Genomic DNA, 20,329 nt, shown 5'->3' on the forward strand with positions numbered 1-20,329 from the left:
ACCCAAACCCTTAGACGGCCCTTTAGAAAGGCAGCTTTTTGAGAAGTGTGCAAACTGGTACTCATCAGTTCCACCAATGACCCAAAAGTCTTCTTCAGGTTGCCTGCCAGATTCTGATTCACCTGAAATTAGGCATGGGCTGGTGTAAGATTCTGACCGTATAATAACCTTGGAAAAAAAGATTACGGTTTTACTGTATTACAGTATTGTGATTACTGCTCTAAAATATATTCTTTTTAAATGTCTGGGTAAAAAACTAAAACTTTTTCCTTTCTTAAAACAATTTATTTTATATTTTTGAAAGATTTATAATATTTTGGAGCAGTAAACATGTCAGGCTGAATAATGAAAATGAATCACTGATTTCTTTATAAATAAAAATGACACATTTGGATGTCTTTTCTGCTGGAGATAATGTTGTTCTAAAAAACTAAATAAAATAAATGTGAATAAAAAATATTACACATACTTTAGGTAGGGTGTTACAGAAAATGTTAGCACTTTTAAAAAAATATTTGCTTATCATTGCATGCCTACTTAAAATACAGTATTAATATATTAAAGGATATTTGATGATTTTTTTTAAAAGTGCTAAGAGTAAAGCTAGGCAAGTCCCACGGAGCCATAACCCTGCAGAGTTCTGCTTTAGCCACAATCAAACACAAATAAACATGCTATTTAAAATCTAACACAGTTGAATTTTATTCAGAGTTGGAACAAAATTCTGCCGGACTGTGAATCTATATGACAAAACTTCAAAAACCCTAGTCTAGATGTTCACTGAAGGTAGATTGTTTTGCAGCAGTGTAAACCCAGTTTGTTCCATACATTTCATACATACATCAAGATGTTTGTTTGTATATGAGTGTGTGAGAGAGAGAAAAGCAGGTAGAATTGGAGATCTGTGAGACTGCATCTCGCTTTCTTCCACTTGATAAAGACTCTGTACCAAATGCCACCCTTGTGGTCCATTTCCACACTTCGTTGAACTAACAGACCATCAGATTAAACACCATGTTTAATTAAACATGGTTGAAAGTGAGGCTGTGAGGGATAAGCTTTACAGTTAAACATGCTACTGTATTTACATATTTGTTTTCCAGATAACATTTCAGCAGCTGAACAGTCTCTATATATTGATCGCACTGTACTTCCCTTACAGCCTTGTTTTATTCTTGTCAAAAATGACTTAGTGGTTACCCTGACTAAGAAGTCTGTTCTGATTGACTGTCATAGGCTATTTTCTTCATTGCCCCCTGGTCTCACAGGCACCTTTCTAAAATATAAAATGATAAAGACAGTAGTGGACTTCAATATAGCAAAGCTGCAAGTACAGTAAGCATCAAGTGTGGCTTTTGGAACAGAGCCAAAGATATTTACAGCTTCGCCCACTTTAACGCCTCATGCAGTCAGAGCAGAAGCTTGTTGCTTTAGTTGCCAATAAATTTTCTTTATCTCTTTGTGGATCAGTGAATGTGTATCATTTGTCTGTTATCTGTTTAAAGGATCATTTTACCCCCATAAGCATTGATAGGTCAGTAGTACAGCCTGGACAAGCCCAGCTTTCACCCGGGGTGTCCACAATCAGGATGGAGCCTGCCCTCCCAGGTCTCAGTCCCACTTTATGCCCAGAAACACCTCTTTTACACTTGACACACTGGTTTATGCAAAGATTTCTGAAATTAATAGAAAGCAGTTCATATAATAGACATGACCTTAGCTGACACATGCAGTCAGGACAGTGATTGGTTGATTTCAGAGCTACTGCTGTGGTCCCAGATGTTGAACCTGTTCAGTTTTCAGTTTTAACCAAATTAAGACTAATAATGCTATCTTCATAATTTCTTTTGCAAATCCTTAGGGCACATATCAGGGCTTTTTAAGCAGACTATGTCATATATCACCTTTCTTTCTCTTTCTATGTTGTTCTTATTACCTGTCCCTCTCCAGAGGTGGTGGAGAAAGTGTCACCACCGGCTCCAGTGGCAATTCCACCTTCCAATGAAGGTCAGGACATTACCCCAACACAGCTGGCTGGTGAGTTTTGTCCATCCATCTCATCTATCCAGCCCATCCATCCATTCATCCATCCATCCATGCTTTCCTCCTCCTGTCTGTTTACCCACTGATCCATTTATTCCTCTATCTACCCATTAATTCATCTATCCATCCATGCAGCACCTATATATTCTGCATTCTACTGTATATGCATTATTCATCCATCTATCTACTCATTCATTCATCTATCTATCCATCCATAGATGCACCTGTTTATCCTGCCAACTATCCATCTTTTCATCATATATTTGGGATGTGCAATGTTATTAATAGGATTATAATTATTATATTGATTTTATGGCTAAAAAACAAGCTGACTGTTGAGTTCTGTCTTTCCATCCCATCTATCCAACCAACCAACCCATCCATTCATCTATCCATTCATCCATCCATCCATGCTTTCCTCCTCTTGTCCGTCTACCCACTTATACATTTATCCATCTATCTGCCTATTAATTCATCTATCCAAAAATGCATGCAACTATATATTCTACATCCATCCACCTATCTACTGATCTATCCGTCTATCCATGCTTTCTTAAACCTGTTCATTTACCCATTGATCCATTCACCAATCTATCTACCCATTAATTCATCCATCTATCATTCATTCATGCACCTGTTTATCCTGCCGACTATCCATCTTATATCATCATATATTTGGGATGTTCAATGTTACTATAAGACTGTCATTATTATATTGATGTTTTGGCTAACAAACAAGCTGACTGTTGTGTTCTGTCTTTCCATCCCATCTATCCAACCAACCCTTCCATTCATCTATTCATTCATTCATACATACTGTACATCCATGCTTTTCTCCTCCTGTCAGTCTACCCACTGATCCATTCACCCATCCATCTACCCATTCATTCATCCATCTATCCATCCATGCATGCACTTTTTTTATCCTGCATCCATCCATCCATCCATTCATCCATCCATCCATCCATCCATTCATCCATCATATATTTGAAATTTGCAAGGTTATTATAAGACTATAATTATGATATCAATGTTTTGGCTAACAAACAATAAATGTTCCATGTTAAAATTGTACACTGTTTTGAAAATATACATTTAAAAGTATGCTGAATGACAAAAAAAAGCAAACATATGAATGCTAGAAACCTCTCTGTCTCATTTTTCTATAAGCGTATTTTAAGATTATTTTTTTAATTAAAACAACACTACTGTTTTTTGGACAGATGGTGAATTTAAAAAGTAATTGTATTATCATTATTGTTTATTTTTCCAGGAACTTGTACGTAGAGCGTTCCAATTTCATAGGTCATGAACAGGCCATAACAAGCAGTGGATTAATTAAGAAGTTGAAAAATATTTTTCTTTGTTTCCAAGCAGATTCCTAGGACAAACCCTGGCATGTATTTATTAGTTTATTTATTTAGTTAGTTTTTTAAAGTCAACAGCCTTTTCAGTATAACTGTTGACAGTTAATTAACCAACAAACTATGTTTGCTTCAGACATTCTTTCCTCTCTGCAAAGATTAATATAAAATATTCTGATGGAATGTGCAATATTTGTTGGTTTAAAAGTTGGTATTGTCCTTCATTTATTTGTGATGTTATCTCTGATGTTTATTAAATACAAATTACCTGTTTTTTTCCTCTTCCTCTCTCATCAGAGATTGACGAGTGTGTAGTGAGACCTGATATCTGTGGTGCAGGAATCTGTTATAACACTGCTGAGAGCTACACATGCTTCTGTGATGACGGCTATAGAACGGACAGTGAGGGCACCACATGTGTAGGTGAGGGGTCAAAGGTTACCAAAACACTGCTGCTATCGTATTTCTCTTCACCACAAACAAAAATATGTAACAGAATCAATGAGAGAAATGTTAAAAAGCAACAAATGTGCCATAAAGCAGTTGTATTTATACAACTCAGATCATTAATTATACAATTTTAAATTGATAATTCAACAGGTTTGCCATTGACATATCTTTTGTAACTGCATATTATGAATATACTGAATATAACTCAATATAATTCTATCTTTGAATTGCAAATTTTAGGGATAGTTAAACCAAAAAGTCATTATCTACTCACTCCAGCGTTGTTCCAATACTGTGTTCCTTTTTTCCAATTTATATAAGTAAAAAAAAAACACCCTGCTTTTTTTAAAAGATACGAATGCTTCAAATAACATTTATTCATTTTACACATACTGTACCATTTATTCCAATATTTCTTGGGGTATAGTGTTTGGTGTAAAACAAATTCAATTTAATTCAATTCACCTTTATTTGTAAAGCGCTTTTACAATGTAGATTATGTCAAAGCAGCTTCACATAAAAGGTCATAGTAAATTGGAACAGAGTAGTTCAGTTTTTTAGTGTTTAAGGTTAAGTTCAGCTCAGTTTAGTGTGGTTTAACAATCACTACTGAGGGTCTAGACACTGGAGAGCAAATCCATCGATGCACAGCTCTACAGATCCCAAACCATGCAAGCTAGTGGCGACAACGGAGAGGGAAAAAAACATCACCAATTGGCGAAAGTGAAGAAAAAAACCTTGAAAGAAACCAGACTTAGTTGGACACGACCATTTTAATTTTTCCACTGGCCAAACGTCTTGTGCAGAGCTGCAGTCTCAGCGGCGGAGGCTGGAAGCTGGGCCTCAGCGAAGACTCGTCTGTCCCTGAAGCGTCACAGGAATCAGTCTCATGCTCTCCACTCCTCCATGAAAACTACAGCAGCTGCTTGACCTTCTTTACTCGACTTTGCTATTCTAGGTACTACCAGAAGCCCTGAGTTTAGAGATCTTAAAGAGCGAGTTGGATTGTAGCGAGACAGAAGGTTGGTTAGATAAACAGGAGCTAGATTATTTAAAGCTTTATATGTAAGAAGCAACATTTTTTATATTTTGAAATGATCATATTTTCTAGACCGTGTAAGAACTCTGGCAGTTGCATTTTGTACTAAATGAAGTTTGTTAATAGAGGATGCTGGGCAGCCAGCAAACAGTGCGTTACAGTAATCCAGCCTAGAAGTCATAAAAGCATGGATTGCTTTTCTGCATCTGAGATGGATAGCATACTTCGTAATTTAGCGTAATTTCTCAGATGATTGAATGGATGAAGTTTTTGTGACATGGGATATATGATTTTCAAAAGTTAAATTGCTGTCTAATATGACATCCAGATCTTTTATAGTAGAGCTAATGCTAACTTTGTATCCCTCTAATTGTAGGTGCGAGTTGCGAGATCTTCTGTGTACAGGATTTAGGCCCAATAAGTAATAATACTGTCTTGTCTAATTTTAAGAGAAGAAAATTGTTGGTCATCCAGTTCAAAATATAATCTGTCTACTTGTCTACAAATGCACAGATGAAAATCATCACTTTGCTTGTTACATGAATCTCTATTACTGCCACAGTTCACTCCGACCTGCCCAGAAAATCCCAACTTTGATAAATCTAGCTAACAAAGTGTGAAATAAATTACCCAAAAATAATGTAGATTGTGTGAACTCTAGTTGTTAGATGATAATGCAATAAGCTTCTGTTGCAAAGAAGACAACATACATGCTTGCGTCAGAGAAGAAAGTTGACAGATTAAATTAATTCACATTTCTTATTTCTGTATCTAGATGAGTTTTTAAAAAGACTCAGCAGCGATTGAGTTTGTTGAGAAAATATAAGACATTTTGATTGTCGTATATAAATCACTTATTGAGTCTGTTCTTACTTTTAAAATTGTAGCCTGGTTTAACTCACTCTCCGATAAAAGCACAAATAAACTTTTAAGGCAAATGTAGCGAGTCAAATAATTGGTGAGAGGCAAACACCTCTCACTGATATATTACCAGCAGCGATAAAAAGGAAAACCTCTACTATTGTGAAAGACTCTTCCCATCCTTTGCATGGTTTCTTTAAATTACTTCTTTCTGATAGACGCTATAATGTTCCTTCAGCAAAAAAAGGCTAAGTTCAAGAAGACATTTATTGCCACTGCCATTGGTTTTTTATATAGGATTTTTTTAAAAAATATTGTGTAGTTTATGTTTTGTGCATTTATGTTTTATGTTTTATAATAGTGTATTTATGTTTTGTTGTTGTGTGTGAGCCTTTTCTAAAGAAAAATTGCCAACCCCTGTGGGATAGACAATAAAGTTTATTGAATTGAATTAAAATGAATTGAAATGAATTTAATTCAATTCAATTTAAATGTATTATTTATAGAAAATACTAACACTGACCATTGGCCTTTGTGCATAACTGCCCATTAATAAGACCACATCACAGTGACTCATCTAGATTAAATTTAATTCAATTCAACTCAATTCTATTTTATTTTATTTTATTTAGATGAGTCACGGTGATGTGGTCTTATTAATGGGCAGTTATGCACAAAGGCCAATGGTCAGTGTTAGTATTTTCTTTAAATAATACATTTTTGGGTTTGTTTTTCCGCCAAACTATATTGTATGCCTCCAGAACACTTAGAGTATCGTTAACACACATCTCCTGTGGTTATTATCTGGGGTTTAATACTGGTTTCTATTTACTGCCATTATTTGGATGAGCACAAGTGGGCCATTTTCTTTAGATTTCTTGTTTTTGTGATATGAAAGCGAAAGAAGGGCATATAGGATTGGAACAACACAAGGGCAATCCAGTTATACATTAACTTTCATTTCTGTGAGAGCTTATTTCTTTACGTAACATAAATGCAGCACCGATGAGGATCCCAAACTACATCCATGCTTCTATGTATAAAGTCATCATCATAATATGGAAGAATAGCATTTAAATAAGAATAACTTTAGTCTCTTTAATTTTACAAGATGCCTTTTTTGGCATTTTTGTGCTTCCAAATACAGGTGGTGAAGTATTAGTGGATGATATATTGCAGAAACACAGGTTTTGTACTGGGTTCATGTCTTATATTGCCTGCAAAGACAGATCCATTGATTACCCAATAATTGTTTTTGACAGATGTCGACGAGTGTGCGGAGAACCCAAGTTTGTGTGCTAATGGCCGCTGTCAGAACACTCCAGGCGGATTCCTGTGTGTATGTGAGCTTGGCTTCATGCCTAACGAGAGGGGCAGCAGCTGTTCCGGTAATTTCAACACTCTGTCCAATACTGTATACAGTACACACACACAACCTAACTGAATCAGGTTCACGCTGTTGGATTTGTACCTACATTTATTCCATTAAGAATATTTTTATTGATAATTACTTAGCTTGTGGACATGTTAGAAGCAAAACAAAATGGCTCGTTTAGTGGTTTAAAGCGCTGTATTTTTCCTCGTGAGCTCTCCTTTATTTCTTGGCACTTATTTTGATTCAGACAGATCAGCGCTCATATGAAGTCTGCTTTCGGTCTTGAACCGCAGTGTGGTCATCTAAATACAGGCACAGCTCTGTCTCTTTCTCAACTCCAAAAACATCCTGTGTGTGTGTGTGTGTCATTAGCTGGTTTTCAGGGTTTGCAGACGAGGTAGAAACCACCCTGTGACACACTTTGAGGTTTGTGGAGGAAGGAGAGAGGTATTATCGTACCCTCATCCAAGTCACCCAAATACCTCAGCGCCGCTGCTGCAGATGAGGAAATGTTCATGGTGCTTGGAAAACACATCTTCTACTCATATTAGGAAATCTGGAGTATAAGACATCCGGCAGTGTCTGCTGAGAGTTGCTCATTACAGTCATCTAAACTGATATGGCCAGCACTTTGGGTTCTCTGGTAAACTGCTTTAACTAATATATTGAACTCCTCTTTTAGTTTCAGAGCAGTTACCCATTTGGTAATATATCTAACCTTAATTACAGAAGCCAAAATTTTTGAGTCTTCAGAAGATTTCTTTGTTTGTTAAACCAGGGGTCACCAAATTTGTTCCTAGAGGGCCGGTCCAGATTTTACCTCCAACCTTAATCAAACACACCTGAACAAGCTAATCAAGGTCTCACTAGATTATACTTGAAACACCCAGGCAGGTGTGTTGAGGCAAGTTGAAGCTAAACTCTGCAGGGCACCGGATCTCCAGGAACGAGACCCTGGTTTAAACCACCCAAATATAAGATATAGAAGTTACTTTATTTGCAATCTGAGGTATTGATCTTCATCTTTGATTATGCAAGATAATGGATACTTCATTTATTTATTAGTCTGTCTGTTAAATCAGAGTTTGCAGTTACTTGCGACCCTCCCATTCTCGGAGGTGGTTATAAACATACAAACGTTGCACACATTATTGTTTTTTTTTAAAATCAAGACCGTACAACACAAAAGCAGTTATGAATGTATTAAAACACATGCTTATTTATTGTAAAAAATAAGGACAAAAAAATACTAATTTGTGCATCTTCTGACTTCCGTGTGCATATATGCTGCCATTGTAGATTATGTATTCTGAGAAAATTTTATATCCTTTTGTTTCAAGTATGGTTCTGAAAAATCTCCATTTCAAGAGCCATCTACCCCTTTCCCTTAGCTTTATGCCTTCTAGCTAAAGAGAATTGGGACACCCCTACCGCTACACGTAAACACACAAAACAAGGGGTAGTGGTAAGGGGAAGGACTAAGGTATAGGATTGGGAATGGGCCTTAATAATAACCTCATCTAATGAATGTGGGCACAATATTTGTTCTTGGTGTAATTTTGGAGATCACCTTCCATGTTCATTCGTGGACTTTATTTTTAACATATATGAGTGCCATAAAGATTTCAAAGTTTAACATTGTGCCATAAAATCAATCAAATGTAATCACTTCTGCAAGTGCAATCCAATGGAAAAAAAAATCGAAAGGCTGATGGCTTTTTATATGCATGTTGTTGTTTTTAATGTAACTAATAAATGCTCATTTTTTCTTCTGTAGGTTATGGATAAATATGATAATTCTAATAGTTTGATCAAATTAATTAGATTTTTGGAAATCACTAGCAACCCCCTCCACTGTGTTAAATTGTTGTTACTAGTTTTATCACTGGAAACCAATTATGAGCAAGATTCAAACCTACATCTCTTATTTAAGTTAAGCCACAACTTTCTTACTTGGAAAATGTATTTACATTGGAGGCCAGATTTGCATTGCTTCAAGCTAGGTAGTTTTGGCATCTAACTCCTGTTTACTTGAACAGTAAAATGCTAAAAATGCTTGCAACTTAACAACCAAGTCTGACATATACAGTCCCATAATTGTTTTTTTTTCCCGAATTCACAAATAGTGTTTATATTTCAGCATGGTCCATGCAACTCATAGATCTGTATCTATAGCCTTATTTGATCACTTCAGACACTTGATGTATTCTCTATCTTGAAAAGTAAACGTTAAAAAATCAAGAATTCCACAATATTGCACTTTTGTTTAGAAGCTGGGGCTAATTCCATTATTCTGCTGTACTTTGTCCAATTCATAACAATAAAAGTGCACCATCTGTTTAAGTATGAAGTCTGCAATCCCCAGATTTTTTTTTACATTTAAGGTTATTAAATTCATGAAAAATCAAGTGTTTTCGAAGTTTAAACCTGAATCTTTTTTGAGTCTTTATACATTAAGAAAGCATTCTTTTAAAGACTGGAAATGTGTCACTGCAAATGCTCCTGTCCAATGGAATGTAGCGCTCTTTAAAAATCTGTTTCGGTTGTGATTAGGTGATGTGTTTTCACACCCTAACCGCTTTAATGTAACGCATCCATTCAGCGTACAGATGAAGTGTCTTTGGCAGCCGCTGGAAACAGTAATAAAGGCGAATAAATGGTTGAACGTGTGGAAGGAAGCAGGCATTGTGCCATCGTACATCACGGTATCGCCATCGGAGCGCTTTCACAGTTAAGATGTTTTTCTTCAAGCAGCTTCATTAATAACGGTGTAGCAGAGAAACGGAGAATGCCAAATGAGCTTTTCTGCACCTGAGTGAATCGTTTTCTGTTCTCCTCACAGTAGGACAGCAAAAACACCAATCCATAATTATAGGACCTCCTATCAAACCTTCACAGCTGGCATGTAGACTGTACAACTGACTTGAGGCATATCATAAATCCATATGCGTAGCTGAAAAATAGGCATTTATAGACATTTTTTAAAGTACAATTTTTTAAAAAAAATAAAAATAAATGTAGTCTGAAATCTGATATTTCAAAAAATATAACCTCTTTTTTTACTGTGTTTATTTTTTTTTATAAAAATGTCATATTTTGTGAAATACACTGCAAAAAATGCCTCCTTATTTAGATTTTTTGTCTTGATTCTAGTTCAGTTAAAAAGGAAACTTATGAAACAAGAAGCACTTTCTAGACAAGCAAAATTTTTTCCAGAAATATATGTTTTCAGAAATAGTATGCCAAAATTTAGTTGTTTTAAACAAGCAAAATAATCTGCCAATGAAGCAAGCTAAACAATCTTGTCAAAGCGGAAACAAGATTCATTTTCTTACCCCACTGGCTGATTATTTTGCTTGTTTTAAGGAAAAACAAACCAATTTTGTAGCATATTATTTCTGAATACAGGACAATACTTTTTTGGTGATTTTCAAAAATCTAATTCATTTTTATAAACCATTAGAAATACCATATATTATCCATAACCTACAGAAGAAAAAAATGGAGTTAAGAGCTATATTAAAAAGCAACATACAGAAAAAAAGTCATCAGACTTTCAATATATATATATATATATATATATATATATATATATATATATATATATATATATATATATATATATAAATACTGATTCTGTCTCTTTATTTTCTTTACAATGTTCTCTCTGTGTGTAGATATTGATGAATGTCAGAACAGGAGAGCGTGTCCATCTGGTCTCTGCTATAACACTTTGGGCTCATTCATGTGTTCTCCCTGTCCGGATGGGTTTGAAGGAAAAAACGGCCAATGTGTAGGTAAGAAGCCTTTACAGTGTTGTTGATTTTATGCGCTGATATGTGTTTAGCACAGCTATTTTTTGACAAATGAGGGAGCTTTTATAAATGTGACCCATGGTGGTGTTTTTCTTCGGATATATTGTGCGTGTGACCTTCTCTGTGCAGATATAAATGAGTGTCTGGATGAAAGAGTGTGCGCTCATGGTCAGTGCTCTAATCTGGAGGGCTATTTCGTCTGCACGTGTGATGAAGGGTTCTTGCCCACTCCTGACGGCAAAAGCTGCACAGGTACCATCCATCCACAGTTCAGCTGCTTTTAGTGTTTTTCAAAGACTTTGCTTGTCTCTATCTCATCAAACAAAAGATTGATAAGCTCTTCGACTTTCAAGTGCTTTTGTCCATTGTTGTGTTTTTGTCTAGTTTTGATGTAGCTTTTGTTTTGTTGTTTTGTCATTGTGGAAATCGTTAGATGCATGTTTTTTTTTTTTTTTTTTTGTAATGATTTGTTTTGTTGTTTATTTATAATTAATTTAGATAACTTTTTTTCCTTAAAACAAGTTAATCATAATCAGCCAGTTGAAGAATTAAACTAAATGTATTTCAAGACTAAAACCAGCAGGCCCGGATTGGCTAATCGGGAGAACCGGGAGAATTCCCGGTGGGCCGGTCCGTTTTTTGGCCGCGAGGGCCGGTGTCCCTAGCTCCAGAATCTGTCGCTCTCAGCAGTCACACTTTTTAAAAATTATTTATTTATTTACTTGACCACAGCCTTCTTATTCATTATTTTACCGCAGTTCTGCTCTATTTATCTATTTTTTCGTGGCCTACAGGTTAATGATGATATAGCTGGATAAGTCACCGTTCTATGTACAGCTGTTTTGGTACAGTGGTTAGCACGTTAAGTTACGACGCCGCCATCCCGGGTTCGGTCCTCGTCAGAGAAAATTTTTTTTTTTCATTTTTATTGTTAAGACATATAATGCTGTAAGGGTTGTTGATCATTTTAAGTTCTATAACAGCTGTTTTCTCAAAAAAGACGTGATAGTGTAATTAGAAACTGAATTGGAAATGACCTTATTTTAATATAGTCAGTGGTGAACTGAGGTGGGCCGGTCTAAGGCTTGAAACTCCAGGGCTGAAAAAGAGTCCCACTCCGGCCCTGAAAACCAGATTATTTTACTTAACCCTATAGCAGATTATTTTGCTTGTTTGATGAAAACCCACTTAATCATGACTTACTATTTCTAAAAATTAAATAGTTTTTACTTGTCTAGAACAGGGGTTCCCAAACTTTTCAGCACGCAACCCCCAAAATAACAATACCTGGCGACCCCTACATTCATCAAGGTGGTTATAAATATAAAAATGTTGCGCATACAACAATAGGCCTATATAAACACAAGCATATTATTACACAAAAAAAAAACGCAACAGTCTAACAACCATATAATTTTTAGAGTCATTTATTATTTGTTTAATTCATTATTAACATAGCTTACAGAGACTGGTAGACCCAATGTTTTCAGCACAAGTCTATTCTTGGTTTAATTTTGAAGACCGCCTTTCTTAAAGTTCAGTTATGGCATGTATATATTTTTAATGTATTTGATTGCTATGAAGGTGTCAGAAAAACTTTTACCTGGTGCTATAAAATCAATCTGCTGCAGCTGACGTTATTGCTGTGTTATTAATCTAACGTAAACACACCAATCCTATGAAAAAAAAAACTAAAAAAACAACAACTGAAAGGCTGATGGCTTTTTGTTTGCATGATGTTGTTGCTTTTATGCAATTAATAAATATTTTTATCTTTTGTGGGTTATGGATAAAATTTGGTAGTTATAATAGTTTAATCAAATATGTTTTGGAAATCAAAAAGTGACCCCTGTCATTGTCCCATGACCCCTACTTTGGGAACCACTGAACTAGAAAATGATTCTTGATTTCAGAATTTTGTGATATTTGGACTATAACAAGAATATATCTAAGTATGAAAATCATTATGGACAGTATAGTGTGCAAGTCAGTGCTGATTATTATGTTTTATCTTCTGATTTAATTGCATTTAAAATGCAAAATAACAAGTTAATCAATTAAATTACTTTAACTAGCCATGGATTAGGTGGATCAAATGGATAGGAAAACTTTTATGAAATATTTTGCACAATGTGATCACATATTGAAAAATAACCATGAATCAAAATTGTAAAAGGCATTTTAAAATAAACTTAAGTCAAGACTTTAAAGGTACTCTATGTAAGATGTAATTAAAAGTATTATATATTTGTTATATATTTTGTTGACTTATGTGCTTACGTTATCACAAATGTTGCGAAGAATATTAAAATACAGACGAATAAGCAGTTTTAATTAGTGACATGGACCGCCGTGTTCTGCTTCGTATTACCCTGTTAATAAGTTTTGAAAACTTTAGCTCATCCATAAACATGATTTCTGAACATGAGTACCATATGATGTAATGAAGATGTCACGGCATCATCAAAACACATGTTTGATTATTGTGAATACACGTCCTCTATAAGGGCAAAAATTACATCATGTGCCATTAAAATGCTAGAATACAGAAGTACAACATCAATGCTTATTACATGTTTGCCCTGGTTACATTAAAGTCAAAGTTATTAGCCCCCCTGTATTTATTTTTTCTTTTTCGAATATTTCCCAAATGATGTTTAACAGAGCAATTAATTTTTCATAGTACTTCCTATAATATTTTTACTCTGGAGAAAGTCTTATTCCGGTTTTTTTCATGGCTAGAATAAAAGCAGTTTTAATTTTCTAAAATCATTTTAAGGTCAATATTATTAGCTGCCTTAAGTAATATATTTTTTTCAATTGTCTACAGAACAAACTATTGTTATATAAAGTTATCCTAACTTGCCTTGCCTTTAAATTGCACTTTAAGCAGAATACTATTACATTGACAAATGTCTAGTCAGATGTTATGTACTGTCATCATGGCAAAGATTTAAGAAATCCATTTTTAGAAATTAGTAATTAAAACTATTATGTTTAGAAATGTGTTGAAAAAAACAATCTTTTCATTAAACAGAAATAGAGGATAAAAATAAACAGGGCGGTCTATTAATTCAGAAGGGCTAATAATTCTGACTTCATCTGTATGCTCTCTCAAATTTTGCAGCCTCCAGTACTGTTGTCAGTTTGGTGTGTCAGGGATTTTATATGTTGTAGCTTTTTATGTAAGTTATGATAGCACTGTGACTCTCAATTTGCAAGTCACACAAACAGGTTGAATAAATCAATAAAATAAAATAAAATCAATCAATAAAACATATAAAATATAGATAAACATTGTGTATGTGTGTCACAGACATTGATGAATGTCAGGACGATAACGTGTGTATCCAAGGTCACTGTCAAAACACACAGGGGTCATTCATCTGCAACTGTGAGCCTGGCTTCAAACTGTCGTCCTCAGGAGACCAATGTGAAGGTACCAGACTGAATTTGTGTGCCATATATATTCATGTATTCATGTTACATCTAAGATTGATGCTGAGATATTCTGATGTTTACAGATGTGGATGAGTGTTTGGTGATACCTCAGACCTGTGATGGTGTGGGCCAGTGCGTCAATATCTTAGGGTCTTACCAGTGCAATTGCCCACAGGGGTATAGACAAGTCAATAGCACCAGCTGCCTTGGTGAGATAAACCTACACACACAAACACACACATATAAGCAGAGGCTGTGTTCAGAATAGCATATTATAATCATAATACTCTTAGGGTGCATGTCCACCAAATAATGTTTCCTTATCTGATCTTATTTTTTTTTGTTTTTTGTCAATTTTAAGCACCATATTTTTTTTATAAAACCAGCAGCATACACTACCAGACAAAAGTATTGTTTTCAATCCAAGTAAATAATAACTTGACTTCTAGTTGATCACTTGGAAAAGTGTCAGAAGGTAGATTTTTCAGATGAATCATCCCAATCATCACAAATACTGCAGAAGACCTATTGGAACCCGCATGGACCCAAGATTCTCACAGAAATTAGTCAAGTCTGGTGAAGGAAAAATCATTGTTAGGGTTACATTTAGTATGGGGGTGTCTGCAGAGTGGATGGTAACAACAGCCTGAGGTATCAAGACATTTGTGCTGCCCATTCCATTACAAACCACAGGAGTGGGCAAATTCTTCAGCATGATAGCGCTCCTTATACTTCAGCCTCCACATCAAAATTCCTGAAAGCAAAGAAGGTCAAGGTGCTCCGGGATTGGCCAGCCCAGTGACCAGACAATGAACATTATTGAGCATGTCTGGGGTAAGATAGAGGAGACATTGAAGATGAATCTGAAGGATCTCGATGAATTCTGGGAGTCCTGCAGGAACACTTTCTTTGCCATTATTTGAGTCACAGCAGAGATGTATGAATGCAGTCATCCAAGCTCATGGGTGTCATACACAATATTAATTATTTTTTCACTGCACCGTGACTTTTTTAATATTCTATACTGTACATTGTTTATGTTAAGTGACAAGACTTTGCCTAAGCAAAGTCAGACCTTATTGTTCTAATTAAATAATTAAAATCAAGACTTGATCATATTATTTTTTGGTAAAATAAATGTAATCTAGAGGCCTTCATATAAGCCACTTCTGAGATTAAATGATCAGCTATTTGTCAAATTATTATTTGTTGTTCCTTAAACTTGGATATGCGACAAGACTTTTGTCAGGTAGTGTCTATGCTGATAACTGAATAGAGTTGAAGCCAGAAATTTTAGCCCCCTTTAATTTTTTTTTTTCTTTTAAGATATTTTTTTAATTGATGTTTAACAGAGCAAAATAAATTTTCACAATATGTCTGATAATATTTTTTCTTCTGGAGAAAGTATTTTTGCTTTATTTTTGCTAGAATAAAATCAGCTTTTAATTTTTTTATAAACATTTTAAAGTCAAAATTATTAGCCCCTCTAAGATATATATTTTTTCAATTGTCTGCAGAACAAACCATTGTTATACAATGGCCTAATTAGCCTAACCTGCCTAGTTAGCCTAATTAACCTAGTTAAGCCTTTCAATGTCACTTTACGCTGAATTCAAGTGTCTTGAAAAAAATATCATGGCAAAGATGCAATAAATTATTTATTAGAGATGAGTTATTAAAACAATTATGTTTAGAAATGTGTGGAAAAAAAATCCTCTCTCCGTTAAACAGAAATTGGGGTAAAAATAAACGGGTCTAAAAATTCTGACTTCAACTGTAGCCAGCTAAACTTGTAACACAGCAGACTAATAATTGAATATATTAGAATTCCCTCTGTTTTATGTACTATTTTTGTTTACAAAAATACAAGCAGTAAGAAATCGACCAGAATTCAATTCACGAAGCTAATTTGATCACTCTATCCTCATAGATGTTGATGAATGTGAAGATGATACACAACTGTGTATCCCGAATGGAGAATGTTTGAACACTGAGGGTTCATTCCTGTGTGTGTGTGATGCTGGCTTTGTGTCCACCAGGACAGGCTGTCAGGGTACGTATACACACACAGAGACACACACAAACACATTCACTTTTGGATGCACCCTGCTGTGGTTTGTCCTGATTCTCAGCGCTGCTGTGTTGATATTTATTTAATGTTTACGTGAAATTAATCTGTTGCTTTGTTGAAAAGCCCCAGTCTTTGGCGGCACAAGAGAGAGAGCGAGTACGAGAAAGAAAGGGATTGTGTGTCTAATGGGTTTCACATATGAGCCAATGTTATTTTTCCTCTGGTGGGACGGGTGTATGTGCTCCTGGGACCCAGTGAGGTGCCAGAGTTGTTTTAAATGCCCCATCCAGCAGTAAAACGGAGAGAAGGAAGCTTCTGCACTAGTTGTCTAGACAAAGAGAAATATATCACATTAACATGACCCAATGTGTGTGTGTGTGTTTATGTGTGGGCTTTTTCAGATGTAGATGAGTGTGTGGATGACACCAGATGTATAAATGGTACCTGCCAGGGTAAAAACAGAGAGAAATGATTTGCTTTTAGTCTCACTCTCCATCCAGAAGTTCTGTGCTGATTGGTTAATCAGGATATGCTGATTGGTTGCTTGTGCTGTGTGTCAGATATTGATGAGTGTGCTGATTTGGGGATATCTATTTGTGGGGTTTGGGCTTGTATGAACACACCTGGCTCTTACCGATGTGAGGCACCTTGCCCACCTGGCCATGCCCGAGGTGAACATAGCATCTGTTTTGGTGAGTGTTCAAGGGCACCAACTTCAGCCGTGATGTCATCACTTTGCTTCTCTCAGCTGGCATTGTTGCACTGATCTGAGCTGTTTTGTTTGTCCCGTATGGCTTAAGTGTGTGGCTTGTAGCTTGCAATTATGTTTACATGTTTACTCATTTCATATTCAGTTGTCCGTATTTACTGTATATATACTATCATCCAAATATTTGGAATTAGGTTTTTATGTAAAATGATAGTAAATGCATTTTTGATTACATTATAGTTTGTTGTTCTTCTCATATAAAGAACTGTTCACACCAAGCATAATAACAAAACATGATGATAAATAAAGACTTAAAAATCGTTCTAAATGTAAAACAACAACATTGTTCAGACCATTATTTTTTTTCCACCAGCAAGAAGGTCACTGGTTCGAGTCTCGTCTGGATCCATTGGCATTTCTGTGTGGAGTTTGCATGTTCTCGCATTGGTTTCTTTCGGGTCCAGTCCAAAGACATGCTGTATAAGTTAACTGAATAAACTAAATTAGCCATAGTGTATGTGTGTCAGTGCTGGGTTATAGCTGGAAGTGCATCCGCTGTGTAAAACATTTGCTGGATAGGTTGGTGGTTCATTCTGCTGTGGCGACCCTATATTAATAAAGAGACTAAGCCGAAGAATGGCATTTCTATGTGGAGTTTGCATGTTCACTCTGCATTCGTGTGGGTTTCCTCCAGGTCCTCCGGTTTCCCCCACAAGTCCAAAGACATGCGGTACAGGTAAATTGGGTACGCTAAATTCTCCGTAGTGAGTGTGTGTGGATGTTTTCCAGAGATGGGTTGCGGCTGGAAGGGCATCCGCTGCGTAAAAACTTGATGGATAAGTTGGGGGTTGGTTCCGCTGTGGCGACCCCAGATTAATAAAGGGACTAAGCTGAAAAGAAAATGAATGAATGAATGAATGATTTTTCCCCAACTAATAAATGATAAAACACTGACAGCCACTGAGACTCCATTGATATAAATGGTAAAAAGAGCTTGAAATTTAAAGTTGTAAAAAGACATGCAGATGATCTTCTTGATGTTAAGCCATCTTTTCAAAGATTATTTAAATGTATTGTATTTCACAGAAACAATTGGTTTTACATAGAAAATAAATTTTAAAAACACATACTAGTTATGCGGGCTTGCAAAGTAAATTCTAAAAATAAAAGTACCTCAGCTACTTTCAGCACATTTGTGTTGCCTTCTTTGAAAGTGCTGGGGTAAATTGTGCTGCTTTAGTTTAATTAGAGTGATTACACCTCAGATATGTTTATTGTTATATTTGTATTGGTATTGTGGTTGATGTGAACAGGCTTTACTATACTTTTAAGTACCAAGTAATATTAATCAACTACATATACTTACTTGTGAAAAGGGGAATGATGAGGGTTGGTTTATGGTTAGTTGAAGGTAATTATGCATCATTTATTGTTATTACTATTATAAATACATGGGACATTTAGACATGTATTAGTAAATTTGTAAAAATGAATTAATACTATTAACAAATGTTTTAAAAGTACTTTGTTTAATGTTAGCTAATGTAATTAATGTTCACAAATGAAACTGTATTACTCAATTTTCTTTCAAATAATTTAGTTTCTATTTCTTTCTATTTGTTACAAAATCTCGGGGGAAAAAAGTGTCACGTTTCCACAATGATATTAGGAAGCACTAGAGTTTTCAGCATTGAAAATAATAATAATAATAATAATAATAATAATAATAATTGTAGTAGTAGTGATAGTAGTATAATAGTAGTAGTAGTAGTAGTAATAATAATAATAATAATAATTGTAGTAGTAGTGATAGTAGTATAGTAGTAATAGTAATAATAATAATAATAATAATAATAATAATAATAATAATAATAATATTAATATTAATAATACATTTTTCTTGAGCTCTAAATTAGCATATTAAATTAATTGAAGGATTATGTGAAACTTGGGGCTGACGTATTGATGCTGAAAATTCAGCTTTACGTACACAGGAATAAAGAAATTTTTAATATATATGTCAAAAAAAGTCAGTTATACTAAACTATAAAAAAATATTAGAATAGTACTGTTTTTACTGTATTTTTTATTAGCACAAAACGCTTCTTTTCCAAAAAGTCTCAAACTTTTGAATAGAACTGTATGTGATTTTTGAACTCCCCGTTGTGTTCTTTCACTCATCCATTCATCTCAGCACACAAAGAGCTCACAAAAACATCTTCTTCCTTCTGTCTCACTGTCTCTCCTGTTCTCTTTCTAGATGTGGATGAGTGTTCTCTGAATGAGAATACCTGTGGAAGTCATGGTACTTGTCAGAATACAATAGGCTCCTTCATCTGCCAGTGCGACCCGGGATTTAAGGACTCTCAGGATGGGCAGGGCTGTGTGGGTATGTTTTTTTTCCACTCTAGTTTCTGTGACTTCAATACATTCAACTTAAAATTAAATAGTATTCACTGTTTTTTCACGGATTAAACACTATTAGACACCTATCTTAAACAGCTGAAATGTTTTGCTTGTTGTTTTTAAGGTATAGTTCACCCAAAAATGAAATATCTGCGATGTTTTACTCCTTTTGTTGTTTGAAAGCTTTTGAATATTTTATTCAAACTATAAATGTTCAGCATCAGAACTAGTGCTGCAAGCAACAAGCAGGAATTTGCACAAGATAGAAGGACATAGTTTCTCCCTGCGTTCGCGTGGGTTTCCTCCGAGTGCTCCGGTTTCCCCCACAGTCCAAAGACATGCTACAGGTGAATTGGGTAAGCTAAATTGTCCGTAGTGTATGAGTGTGTGAGTGTGTGAGTGTGACAGGCCCATACGACAGGCCGGCTGGAAGGTGCAAAAAAGTCGTTATCATATGGACTTGTTCCAAACAGAGCTGACCTCGCAATCATACGGGACAAAGGCCAAAGAAAAAGAAGAAGAAGCAGGACATACAGTATAACATAGGGATGTCCAGATCAGGGTTTTTTTTCAGAGTCTCCCGTTCAGGTTTTTATTTCAGAGTCAGAATCACTTGATTTTGTGTATCTATTGATTTTGTGTATCCCAAAAAGCGTACACTGCAGATACACTTTTGTGTATCTATTGATACCGAAACCCAATCTGATACTTCAATAATACATAACGCAAGACCCGGGGATTGGCTGAAAGTTTTC

At 35.2% G+C, this 20,329-nt stretch overlaps 1 protein-coding gene across 7 annotated transcripts in view; it reads left to right on the forward strand.

Moving 5' to 3' along the window:
- Nucleotides 1–20,329, forward strand: part of ltbp1 (latent transforming growth factor beta binding protein 1) — a 161,940-nt gene that overhangs the window by 115,492 nt on the left and 26,119 nt on the right. For all 7 annotated transcript variants that reach the window (XM_017351811.4, XM_017351812.4, XM_017351813.4 and 4 more), the window contains 9 exons: nt 1,951–2,037; nt 3,705–3,830; nt 7,020–7,145; nt 10,810–10,929; nt 11,077–11,199; nt 14,264–14,386; nt 14,472–14,597; nt 16,319–16,441; nt 19,429–19,557. In XM_017351811.4, coding sequence (XP_017207300.2) covers nt 1,951–2,037; nt 3,705–3,830; nt 7,020–7,145; nt 10,810–10,929; nt 11,077–11,199; nt 14,264–14,386; nt 14,472–14,597; nt 16,319–16,441; nt 19,429–19,557 — 1,083 coding nt within the window. The remainder of the gene's footprint in view (nt 1–1,950; nt 2,038–3,704; nt 3,831–7,019; nt 7,146–10,809; nt 10,930–11,076; nt 11,200–14,263; nt 14,387–14,471; nt 14,598–16,318; nt 16,442–19,428; nt 19,558–20,329) is intronic.

The sequence above is a fragment of the Danio rerio genome, chromosome 17 (genome assembly GCF_049306965.1).
Source record: "Danio rerio strain Tuebingen ecotype United States chromosome 17, GRCz12tu, whole genome shotgun sequence".
In the NCBI taxonomy this organism is placed as follows: domain Eukaryota; kingdom Metazoa; phylum Chordata; class Actinopteri; order Cypriniformes; family Danionidae; genus Danio; species Danio rerio.